Source organism: Syngnathoides biaculeatus, chromosome 10 (genome assembly GCF_019802595.1).
Source record: "Syngnathoides biaculeatus isolate LvHL_M chromosome 10, ASM1980259v1, whole genome shotgun sequence".
Taxonomy (NCBI): domain Eukaryota; kingdom Metazoa; phylum Chordata; class Actinopteri; order Syngnathiformes; family Syngnathidae; genus Syngnathoides; species Syngnathoides biaculeatus.
In genome coordinates, this window is record NC_084649.1 from 18,724,778 (window position 1) to 18,737,924 (window position 13,147).

General features: G+C 44.5%; 1 protein-coding gene across 2 annotated transcripts; it reads left to right on the top strand.

Moving 5' to 3' along the window:
- The first annotated feature begins 37 nt into the window (after window positions 1-37).
- slc2a11a (solute carrier family 2 member 11a) lies at window positions 38-13,093 on the top strand. 2 transcript variants are annotated; one of them, XM_061833981.1, is made up of 12 exons: window positions 38-142; window positions 522-620; window positions 701-861; window positions 1,786-1,910; window positions 1,983-2,112; window positions 2,239-2,387; window positions 3,439-3,626; window positions 5,199-5,309; window positions 6,603-6,704; window positions 8,015-8,090; window positions 8,881-9,008; window positions 10,323-13,093. In XM_061833981.1, exons 1-12 carry the CDS (start codon window positions 119-121, stop codon window positions 10,533-10,535), a joined length of 1,506 nt encoding a protein of 501 aa, XP_061689965.1. In that variant the 5' UTR covers window positions 38-118; the 3' UTR covers window positions 10,536-13,093. The 2 variants fall into 2 exon arrangements, with proteins under 2 accessions (XP_061689965.1, XP_061689966.1); XM_061833982.1 differs by lacking the exon at window positions 6,603-6,704.
- The last annotated feature ends 54 nt before the right edge of the window (window positions 13,094-13,147 follow it).

Sequence of the window (13,147 nt, forward strand, 5' to 3'; positions counted from 1 at the left end):
TTCGCTGCCAATGACGTCACAGGAAAAAGAAAAGGGGAAAAAATTACCTCGGTTGATATCTTGATGCTCGCACTCGCACCGAGCAGACGAACCGACGACCACTTTGACTTTGACCAAAATGTCGCACGATGGCCAACAAAAGGTAAATAAAAAAACAATCAGCAAGCATTTATTCAGAATGAGTACGATTTTTTTGTGTTTGTTGTGGCATTTATTGCATATTAAAACAAATACTTTGTGGAGGCTTTTTTTTTTTTTTTTTTTCAAAAGTGAACAATCGTTTGTGCGTACGGAGTTTTTTTTCTGATAAGATAAAGAAAGGCGAAGTCAACTCATAGTTAAAGATGGAAAGTTACGTCATCAAGTATCGTACCGTACTTTCATTAGAGCATTCAACAAATATGCCGTCGTGTGTGATCTTTCTATTCCACGCTAAATTTGTCCAAAATGGAAGTTTAAGTCAATTACCCAACAAAACGCATTAAATGGATATATAATGCGTGTAATTGTGTGTATTACAGAGCAGCTCTTTGACATTAGTGCTAATGGTTGCTTCTGCAGCCATTGGAGGAACTCTGCAGTACGGGTACAACCTGGCCATCACGAATGCACCCACTACTGTGAGTTTAGATTCGATTTACGGTACTTTTGTCAGTCGCGTCAACGCTGCGTGACGGCCCGTGGCGGCTTCTTCGTGCAGTTCATCCAGACCTTCATCAACGAGACCTTCGCGGCGCGGTGGGCCGTCCAGCTGGAGGACTTCCAGGTGACTCTGGTGTGGACCGTCATCGTCTCCATCTTCTCGTTGGGCGGCCTCGGGGGTGCAATCATCGCGGGGCCCATGTCCATTCGCTTCGGGAGGTAACAACCGGGAAGAGGGAATTTGAACCCAGAACTGCAGAACTGCGATGCAGTCATTAATAACCGCCGTGCTCTACTTGTGAAATTCCAAAGTTGACCTGCACATATTAGCTATAAATTAGATACACGCGCACAAGGTAACGAGCTACGATACTTGAGCTGTTTTTCATAATTTTGCTTTTAAAAAGATTATAATTGATATGATTTGGGATTAGAATTGGGAATTGATGAGAATTTAGCGATTCGCACTCCATTATCGATACTGTTGATCCATCCCATTCCATATCGGCTCTCATTGTGTCACGAGCCATCGGTGCGGGGGAGAACCCAAATGCAGGACTCCGAGAGAGAGGCATAATGTCCAGTGGGTTTTATTGCAGAAGTAGTAACCGGTAGAAGGCACAAACCCCCCGTCCCCAGCCGGGGATCGGTCGCCACAGAGGCCTGGTCACGAATCGGCCAGGAACCGTTTGCCATAGCCGCTGAAACAGGAATGTGAACCGGCCAGGAACCGGTCTCCAAAGCCGCCGAAACAGGAAAATCAGGCAGCCATGGAGGGCTTGTTGCCGCCGAGACGCGGCCGTTTTTTTACGGCCGTGGTCGGGTCGGCGCCCAGACAAGGAACGTAATTCACCTTTGAGTCCGCTGGGTCCGTGTCTGGCCAGTTCATTCTGTCACGAGCCATCGGTGCCGGGGACGACCTAAATGCAGGACTCCGAGACAGAGGCATAATGTCCAGTGAGTTTTATTGCAGAAGTAGTGTCCGCACCCGGTGACCCGGTACAAACTCAACAAACTGGCAAATGCCCGTGACAAAAACTCCAATATCTTTGTGTGAAAACCAGACCAAATGTTCTTCTGCCCCGGTGGTATGTCGGAGGTTCTCATTTGATTCATTTTGCTTTTTCTTCTCCTTTTTGCGAGGAAAAAATGCCTGCTGCTCAGCAACATTTTCCTCCTCAGCGGCGCCCTCCTGGCTTTGGCGAGTCGAGCCGCCGGGTCTGTGGAGATGATCGTCTTGTCACGTGTCCTGATCGGAATAAACGCAGGTACCGATGGGTCGTGCGTCGCCGCCATAGAGAGAACTTTTGGTACTCCGGTAGCTCGCGTCTGTCTCGCAGGAATCGGCATGAACGTGCAACCAATGTATTTTGGAGAAAGCGCACCAAAGCATCTCCGGGGGGCCGTGTCCTTGTCCTCGGCTGTTTTTACAGCTTTCGGGGTCGTGTTGGGACAAGTGGTGGGACTCAGGTGAGCAATGATAACGGAGGCAGCGCGGTGTCCTAGTGGTGAGCTCGTCTCACAGTTCTGAGGTTTGGATTTTGAAAAGAAGAACATGTTAAAGTCACTAAAGTGCACTAAATGTTTGTCTCGTAGAGAGATTTTGGGCAGTGAGTCGCGTTGGCAGTATCTCCTCGCCAGTAACGCCATTCCGGGCTTGATTCAGCTCTTGACCCTGCCCTGGTTCCCCGAAAGCCCCCGATACTTACTCATCGACAGGGGGGACAAGGAGGCCTGCGTGGACGGTGAGTACCGGTACGCTCGCAAAAATCAACATTATGATTCGCTTCTTTTGAACCAATCCGAGGTTTCAAAATAAAAGCTAAACAAGCTTCTGCAGTGCTGGTGGACCCCAACAAAATATTTTCAATTTGTGAGAATAACAGAACGTTATTAAATGTATGTAGGTAATGGTTTAACAGTCCTAACAATAAGGTAAAAAAAAATAAAATAAAAAACTTGGTTAAATTGTTAGAGGGCGGCACGGTGGATCAGCTGGTAAAGCGTTGGCCTCACAGTTCTGAGGACCCGGGTTCGATCCTGGCCCCACCTGCGTGGAGTTTGCATGTTCTCCCTGTGCCTGCGTATTTTCTCTCCGGGCACTCCGGTTTCCTCCCACATCCCAAAAACATGCAACATTAATTGGAGACTCTAAATTGACCCTAGGTGTGATTGTGAGTGGGGCTGTTTGTCTCCATGTGCCCTGCTCAGGGTGTACCCCGCCTCCAGCCCGTTGACAGCCGGGATAGGCTCCTGCACTCTCCGCGACCGTCGTGAGGATAAGCGGTGAAGAAAATGGATGGATACATAAATTGTTAGAATAGAGGACAGCATAATACTTCTGAATTTCTTTTCAAGACTTCAACACAACTTTGCCATATTTATTCATTTTTGTTGCTTATTCATTTTCGTTTTATTTATTACATACCAGGTAGAGCAACCACACACCACGGTATGTTTTTATTAATTTTTTTTTAGTAGTTTGCACTTTGACATGTGGTTCTTGGGTTCTTGTGATTATTCTTGGGGGGGATCTTTAGTTAGCTAAGAGTCTTAAAATTAGAAACAACCTGCAGTATGATTCAGTGCTTTTGCACGCAAAACTTATCTTATTAAAACAAAATAATCTCCAAATTAATTGAAGAGGTTTTGGAGATTGTTACGAGTGAACGCTGTCGCGGTCGCCGGGTTTCGTCTGCGGCCTTTCGAGAATAGCTCAACCTTCCGTCGTCATTTTTAACTCTCATCTGTAACGCATCGGCCATTATTGAAACGTCGCTCTCGCCCCCTTCGCAGCCCTGCGGCGGCTGCGTGGCCGCGAGGTCCCGAGCAGCGAGCTGGCCGAGATCCTGCAGGAACGAGCGGAAACCGCCGGCGCCAGGCCCAGCCGGCCCTGGGAGCTTTTCCGCGACCGCTCCGTGCGATGGCAGCTCATCTCCGTCATGGTCGTCAGCAGCGCCATGCAGCTTTGCGGCAACGACTCGGTACGACCTTTACGACGCGTGTCACCGACGCCGGTGCTGGATCAGATGTTGTGGCCGCGGCATCCTGACAAGCTACGGATCAAGTTGATTAGAAACTTGAGAAGATTCGTGACCTGGTTTTGCATTTCCCAATTAAAAATAAATGCCCGTGAGGATGCATAAGGTTGAACTTGTCCAGCTGCTCCTGACTTTGAGGAAAACCTGCAGAGTCTTCAATAGGCAATCATCCATCCATCCATTTTCTTTGCCGCTTATCCTCACGAGGGTCACAGGGAGTGCTGCAGCCCATCCCATCTGTCAACGGGCAAGAGGCGGGGTACACCCTGAACTGGTTGCCAGCCAATCGCAGGGCACATCGAGACGGTCACACTCACAATCACACCTATGGGCAATTTAGAGTGTCCAATTAATGTTCGCGGCACAGTGGAGAAGCTGGAGAGCGTTGGCCTCACGGCTCTGAGGACCTGGGTTCAATCTCAACCCTCCCTGTGTGGAGTTTGCATGTTCTCCCCATCCCTGTGTGGGTCACACCTAGGGTCAATTTCGAGTGTCCAATTAATGTTGCATGTTTTCGGGATGTGGGAGAAAACCAGAGTGCCCGGAGGAAACCCACGCAGGCACGGGGAGAACACGCAAACTCCAAACAGGCGGGTCCGGGATTGAACCCAGGACCTCAGAACTGTGAGGCCTACGCTTCACCACCTGATCCACCGTGACCGCAAACTTAATTGGACACTCTAAATTGCCCATAGGTGTGATTTTGAGTGTGACTGTCTCGATGTGCCCTGTGATTGGCTGGCAACCAGTTCAGGGCCTCCTGCCCGTTGACAGCTGGGATAGACTCCAGCACTCTCGTGACCCTTGTGAGGATAAGGGGCTGAGAAAATGGATGGATGGATGGATCGATGGATGAATAATAGCATTTATTGAGTGTCTTGGGGACTCGAGGCAATAGTGCAAGCCACTGGCGCACTGCGCTGCGCCATCAAATTAAATTAATACCACTGAAATGTTAATCAAAACGGAACCTCATCATATTTGTAAAGGCAGAATATTTGATAATGACGGGTAGTAAGGATCAGTGTTGATTGTTATTGTCCGAAAGAGGAAAAAAATCATTTGTTGCGTCATTGGCAGCGTGTCTAGTATTTTAATCACATTTATGAGAAATGCTCACAGTGTGATGCGAATCAGAGAGCAGAAAGTTTTGACTCTCTGCTGACATCGTCAATCATAACGGAGTGTTTCTGATACTCGCGTGGTGTCGGATCTCATTAGGTTGCTCACTTTGAGGCCGTTGAGTTTAAATTCTTTGGCCTCAAGTCGCCTTCGGTTTAACTGCATGCTTGACAGATTTATAAACTGGAGTATTAACTGTGTTATGTAATAAACTTTGGGAAGGCATAAACGCTTTTGTTTGCGTTTTTGCGACACACACTATTGCTTCGTGTGACTGTCGTTATTTCGTACAGTGAGCACACGACGCGTTTCGTCATTTGATGAGCTCTCCAACCTGCGACACGTACTAAAGGTCCGATTGTCTTCTAAAACACGTTTCTGTCTGCCTTCCAGATCTACTTCTATGCATCTTATGTTTTTAAAGAGGCCGGAATATCCAACGAGCAAATCCAGTATGTCACAATCGGCACGGGCACGTGCGAGTTCACAGCCTGCATCATGTGTGTAAGTTGCTCTGACGAAAACTTTTACAGCTGCAGATCAGCTGCACAGATTTGTCTAAAATTTGAAGATATCAATTTCATTTGCCGTATTAGCAAACTGCTGTCTGATTGACTGAGTGGAAGTGATTTGCAACTGCAAATCTCTGGGTGTGAAGAAGTAAAACAATTCATTTTCGAGCAAGTGTATATCTGGAGAAATATTACACTGAGTTATCGAGTTACACTAAAAAGATGCCTCCCAAATAAAGTGGAGAAAATAAGTATTTGAACACCCTGCTATATTGCAAGTTCTCCCACTTGGAAATCATGGAGGGGTCTGAAATTTTCATCGTAGGCGCATGTCCACTGTGAGAGAGACAATCTAAAAAGAAAAATCCAGAAATCACCATCCATGATTTTTTTAACGATTTATTTGTGTGATACAGCTGCAATTAAGTATTTGAACAGCTGTCTATCAGCGAGAATTCTGACCCTCAAAGACCTGTTAGTCCGCCTTTAAAAGTCCACCTCCACTCCACTTATTGTGTGAGGTCGTTAGCTGCATAAAGACACCTGTCCACCCCCATACAATCAGCTAGACTCAAGCTTGTACCAAAATGAAACTTTTTGGTCATAATTCCACTAACCGTGTTTGGAGGAAGACGAATAATGAGTTCCATCCCAAGAACACAGTCCCTACTGTGAAGCATGGGGGTGGTAGCGTCATGCTTTGGGGGTGTTTTTCTACACATTGGACTGGACGACTGCACTGAATTAAGGAGAGGATGACCGCGGCCATGTATTGTGAGATTTTAGTGAACAACCTCTTTCCCTCAGTCATAGGATTGAAGATAGGTCGTGGCTTGGTCTTTCAACATGACAATGACCCGAAGCACACTGCCAGGAAAACCAAGGAGTGGCTCCGTAAGAATCATATCAAGGTTTTGGCATGGCGTAGCCAGTCTCCAGACCTAAACCCAATAGAAAATCTTCGGAGGGAGCTGAAACTCTGTGTTTCTCAGCGACAGCCCAGAAACCCTGTCTGATCTAGAGAAGATCTGTGTGGAGGAGTGGGCCAAAATCCCTCCTGCAGTGTGTGCAAACCTGGTGAACAACGACAGGAAACGTTGGACCTCTGTAATTGCAAACAAAGGCTAGTGTTGCAAATATTAACATTGGTTTTCTCGGGTGTTCAAATACTTATCTTCTTCACTGTAAAGTGAAATAGGCTCCAGCTCAACGTGAGGATAAACGCTACAGAAAATGACATTCTTCATAATGACAACAATATATGCCTAATCTGACGCGTTTTCAGAACCTGCTGATCGAGCGCAAAGGTCGGAGGTTCATGCTGATGGGAGGCTTCGTCCTCATGACCGTCTGGGCCCTGGTCTTCACCGTCGCTTTGTCTTTTGAAGTACCCACTTTGTATTGTAGTAGTAGTAGTAGTATTGTAGTGTCACGTGTTGTGTGTTGCAGTATGTATGTTTGTATCGGAGAATATGACCTAGATCCCATTAAAAAAAAAAAAAAGAGTAAAAATCAACTAAGATCGTGTCGTTGCACAAGTGAGCACACCCTTTTTTGGCTATGTGGCTGTGTTCAGAATGAACCAATCATATTTGAACTCATGTTAAAAGAAGTCCATACAAGCCTTCCATCATTTAAAGTGCCTCTGATTAACCCGCCAAATAAAGCTCAGATATTCTAGTCAGCTTTTATGAGCTTCTTATCCTCACAAGGGCCACGGTTGAGCTGAAGCCTATCCTAGCAATTTTCGAGCAGGAGGCGGTGTACACATTGGACTGGTTGCCAAATGAGCATTTGTACTCACTTGCCTTTTAGAATTATGGACAAAAAGTTCAACCTTGGTGTCAAAATTATCTCTGACACGTGGGAAAATGTATTTGGTCCAAGGAAATTGTTTGAAAGGGTTGCGCATATTTGCAGCCAACAACAATTAGTTGGCCAGCTGACGACCTTTCGCTGCAGGTTTGAAAAGGACATTTTCACACCCCACACCCACCATGTCTGAGGGCTCCCGGTGCTGAAAAGTCTCCTTGTGATCAATACGCATGCAAGTATATTTTGTAAACTTCCGGCCAACTTCAACATGTGCCATCCAACAACTTGTCGCCGAGCGTTCATGTTCGCTGTGGACGTCTCAGAAAGACGAACACAGCGAACGTACATATATGAGTATATCTTTTTTATCAACTTTTGTTTTAAATTTAGGTTAGGTTTTGGATGTAACGTATGTTAGCTCCCTCTATGTAGAAGAAGGGGAACTATAAGACCGGGGGATTTCCCAGGAAGCGTCTGCTACGTACCCAAAGTTCCCCTGTTAGTAACGCATGCGCATTCATCACAAGGGGACTTTTCAGCACGGGGGAGCGCTCAGACCGTCGCATTGGCACCACCGAGCACATGAACACCTCCAACTTCTCTGTTGATCATCCACGAACAGGACTTGAGATATATCTTCAAAAACAAAAGATTAATAAGGTAGCGGGACCAGACCTGATACTATGACAAAAACCTGGCTTTTTGATAGGGGTGTGTAGACTTTTATTTTGTTTAAAATCCACTGTAGACGATCGTCCTCTGCTGTACTTTCTGTTTCGAAGCGTAAAGCGGTGAAATCCAGACCTGACTTGATGTTGCCTCTTTTGTGTTTACGTTCCGTGGCTTGACTTCAACGATGCACGCGGCGATGTGGCGACACAGCACCTAATATCGTGGATGCCTTACTTAAGCATGGCCTGCGTCTTCACCTACATCCTCAGCTTCGGCATGGGACCACGTCAGTGGAAGAAACACACACAAACAGTGGCGCATGCATGGAAAAAAAAAAAGGTCCTTCTACAGTTAGTCACCTCAAAGATCATATTTAATGAACTATATTCAAAATTTCAACCCCCAGACAAATTTTAGGATCTCTTTGTAAGGTGCAGAAATAAAGAGGTGATCTGATGACTATTTTTGATGAATCTGTATGTCATACATTGTACCCCAAAATATGTCCATCCATCCATCTTCTTAGCCGCTTATCCTCACAAGTGTCGCGGGAGTGCTGGAGCCTATCCCAGTTGTCCATGGGCGGGAGGCGGGCTGCACCCTGGAGTGGTTTCCAGCCAATCGCAGGGCACATTGAGACAAACGGGCGCACTCAACATCACACCTAGGGGGCAATTTGGAGTTGTCCAATTAATGTTGCATGTTTTTGGGATGTGGGAGGAAACCGGAGCGGCCGGAAGAAACCCACGTAGGCACGGGGAGAACATGCAAACTCCACACAGGCGGGGCTGGGATCGAACCCAGGTCCACAGAACTGTCAGGCCTACGCTCCCCCCCCACACCAAAATATGTATCTGGTATATTTATCTTGTTAGCTAACATGCTATATCCACACCTGAATACATAAAGGTTATAATTCTATCACTGAAAGAGAAAAGACTTCTGCACATTTTGAGCTTTGATAAAATAACTGGCATCACATGATGCCATTTGTTGCTTTTGATCAGCGTTTATTAAAAAAAAAAAAAAAGTCTGTTTGAAGCTCCCGAATGTTAATGTAAACGTTCCACTTGCAGCTGGTGTGACCGGAGTCCTGCCCACGGAAATCTTCACTCAAACTGCTCGGCCGGCGGCCTACATGATCGCCGGCTCCATGATGTGGCTCAACCTCTTCATCGTAGGGATGATCTTTCCATTTTTAGTGGTGAGGACACGCGTGCATGGGCTATTTGTCCACTTTTCAAAAATTGTTATTCTACAGCATTTCCAGCCTATTTTACTCATATGTTTCACAAAAATAATCTTATTTGTAATGTTGATCCGCAACCCAAATAAGCATAAGCAGGATTATAGGCGGCTATTCCAGGGTGTATTCACTTCTGACACGAAAGTGACGAATTCATTACTTTCTCTACGTATTTCTATTGGTATTAATCCTACTTTTGCATTTGTTTTCACCTATGCTCACCAAATTCAGTATTTTCAGCTATATATTTTTGTTCTTTTTCATTTGCGTTATCTCATTATTTAAGCCAAAATACTGCATTGTAAATAATATAATTTTACGGTGGTCCTGGCCTCTTATAAGTTATTTTGAATGCCCCACAAAACCTTGCCCGTTACATAGATATTTATCATCATGATATTGGAAATATGAGGAAGCCCAGTTATTCTAGTTCATGGAAAATAGATCTTTTTCGAGCAGCAAAAAAAAAACAAAAACACTTGTATAATCCATCCATCCATTTTCTTTGCCGCTTATGCTCACGAGGGTCCTGAGAGTGCTGCTTCCTATCCCAGTTGTCTTTGGGCTGGAGGCGGGGTACACCCTGAACTGGTCACCAGACAATCGCAGGACACGTGGAGACAAACAGCCGCACTCACAGTCACAGTCACACCGAGGGGCAATTTAGTAATGTTGCATGTTTTTGGGATGTGGGAGGAGACCCGAGTGCCCGGAGAAAACCCACGCAGGCACGGGGAGAACATGCAAAGTCCACACAGGCGGGGCCGGAATCGAACTCGGGACCTCAGAACTGTGAGGCCAACGCTGTACTATCTGATCCACCGTGCTGTCTACTTATACAATACATACAATAAAATATTTTCATTTATTTATTTTTACTGGTAGGAACCCATTCCAATGGTCTCTCTCTCTCTCATGAGTAGTTGTAAAGCTTCACATATATTTTATTTAATGGTGGAAAAAGGTTTCCTACCTCAATAAATAAAATTACTCGTTTGTTGTTGTTGTTGGCAGAAATGTTGTTCCATACAAATAACGAAATCCACCCCCCGTAAATAAATAAACACATAAATAAATAAACAAACAAAACAATAATGTGGATTCTATGTAGACACTGCGGGTCACCCTATCACCCAAAATGTTCCACTGCACAAAGTTTGAGAACAGACTTCATTTAATAGAATTTGAGTGGTGAAAAACTAATATACAATAATACACGGGAGTTATTTTATACACCGATTGAATTCTCCATGGCCGCGTTTTCTTTCGCAGAGCGAGATGCGGCAGTACTGCTTCGTGCCTTTCGGGACGGTGTGCCTGCTCTCTGCGCTCTACGTGGGGCTGGTCCTGCCGGAGACGAAGGGCAAGTCGTTGTCAGCCATCACCGACGAATTTCACAAGCTCAACTTCAGACACGAGGAGGGGCCGTGCGGCGGTCGGAGTCGGTACCGGGCGGGCGAAGCGTCCGCGTCCACTGCCTTGTAGAGGACCTGCCGTCATCACAACCGAAGGAATATAAAATTGCACTTTTGTATTTTCACTTAGGCGCACTTTGATACTTGATTCGGCTAACACAGATATTTTGTGTTCCGTGAACTGTACAGCAGAAAGATGTATTTGTGTGCCTACGTAGATCTACAACTGAGACTCCCAAATTATGACTTGGACTAGTCGGATAGTGTTGATCTCAGGCACAGATTTTTCCAAGCACACCGCCTAACAAATTGCCACACAAAGCATCTCATGTAATAATGATAATCTTGTGTGAATTTATTCACAAAATTACCGCAGTGACAAATCTGGTACTGTTTAGTTGAAGACAAAACTGTTATTCTCTCGTATCAAACAGGATCTTGGGAACAGATTTTCAGCAAAAATCACGGATGTTGACGAACAAGATTCGCTTTCCCGGGCCACATAAAATGATATGGTGGGCCACGTCTGGACCCCAGGCCTTGAGTTTGACACCGATGGCATAATCACACTTTCTGCCATCTCGTGGGAGAGCATTTAACTGTTCTGCCTGACACTATAGGTCACGGGCATAGGTAGATGAAAAAGATAAAATAATAATCAAATAAATAATAAATACAAAAATCTAATTTAAAATAAATAAATACCTTTCACAGACCAATTAAGTGAAATTGGAGTTTCCCGAGGCACACCTGTGCACCATCAAAAATTCTATGGATGGATGTCATCCTCCAGCTATTTTCATGACAGCTGAAAATTATGAGCTTCTATTTGCACACGTTTTAAATATGTTTTCGTGCTCTGTTTCATGTTTATAAATCCTCAACAAAATCCAATAAACTATATTGTTATATGCGTATTTGCCTGTGTGTCACTATAACAGAATCCTTCTTACAAGTCACCATTTTTTTTTACACAGGAAATTTAAAAAAAAATTGTGATAAATCTCAACCTAACAAAAAAGACACAAATGTTGAAATTGAATCTATGGTCTCACGAACGATTGATCTACCAAAGATAAAAATTAGAAAAGAAAATCCTGATCAAAGGGAATCAAATAAAAACAGGGTAATGTGCTAAATAGTTTTTTTGTTGGTCCCCTTTGAAAAAAATGTTGATCTCTTTATTTTGCTCAATCCCATAAATAAATGAAAAAAATGCCCACCAGTAAATATTTTTTTTAAAACAAACCTTTTCTGAGCCGCTTATTCTCACAAGGGTCGAGTGAGCCCTGGAGCCTATCCCAGATTGTACTTCAATGTTAAATACAACTGAATTGTACTTTAAAAAATGTATTGTGCCTGAAATGTAAAAAAATATAACACATTGGATTGAACAAGTTTGAATTATGATTAAATGTAGTTTGTTTTAAATACTATAAATTTAGCCTTATGAAAGAGAATTCGGGATGTTTAACGCTACCCTTGGGCGATGTTTAGTGTCAAATTTTACAACCACATACTGTACCTTTGCCTTAAAGTCTGCTTAATGGTAAATCTCATACACAAACTACCAAAAAGCATCTATCTCATACAATTTAAGAACTGTATATGAGCATGATACAAATATAGTATATTATAATGATGCAAACATAAATATTTTCTGCAAAACAACAACAAAAAAGACAAACTTATTGAGTCACTTGCAGGACTGCTGTAACTTCTTGTCTTGCATCTGCAGGCCTGTATTATACTGCCACATGGTGGCCAAATCTTGTACACCCAGAAATCCATCCATCCGTTTTCTTTGCCGCTTATCCTCATGAGGGTTGTGGAGAGTGCTGGAGCCTATCCCAGCTGTGAAGGGGCAGGAGGCGGGGGTACACCCTTAACTGGTTGCCAGCCAATTGCAGGGCACATCGGGACAAACAGCCGCACTCACAATCACACTTAGGGGCAATTTAGGGTGTCCAATTATTGTTGCATGTTTTTTAGGATGTGGGAGAAAACCCACGCAGGCACGGGGAGAACATGCAAACTCTACATTGCTTAACTTGTTGACAAACATTCATTGCTGGTATCATGATTTGTAAGGGGTTATTACTTAAAGTATGGAGATGGCGAGATTAAAGTTACACCAAATGTGCAACGCTCCTACAACACGACAGGACATATAAAGTACCGTAATTTCCGGCCTACAAGCCGTGACTTTTTTCCCCACACGCTTTCAACCCTGCGGTTTATGCAGTGATGCGGCTAATTTGTGGATTTTTTTTCCTCACGGCCGCAAGGGAAAAGGTAAGAATGAGACCGGTGGAATATATGTGCCGAGGAAGTGACTTTTACCAGCCCTGTTAACGCTGCACTAGCATTGTGCTAGTGTTTTGCTGCCGTGTTACGAGTCTGTGATATTTACCAGTCAGTTTTGTTTTAACCGGACCTGTTAGCGTTAGCGGTAAACTTTCTGTGTACTGTCTTTGTAAATATCTCGTGTTTCAATGTGGGCACTTGTGGCGTTTCCACAGCTGCGGCATATGTATGTACCAAATGGTATTTCCTTTACAAATGTACTCGGTGAGGCTTGTAACCAGGTGCACTCTGTCGGCCGGGAATTACGCTAAATGTCCCCAAATCAAGCCGTCAAATACTGTAGTGCAGTGTTTGAAACAGTACAGCGCACTGTGG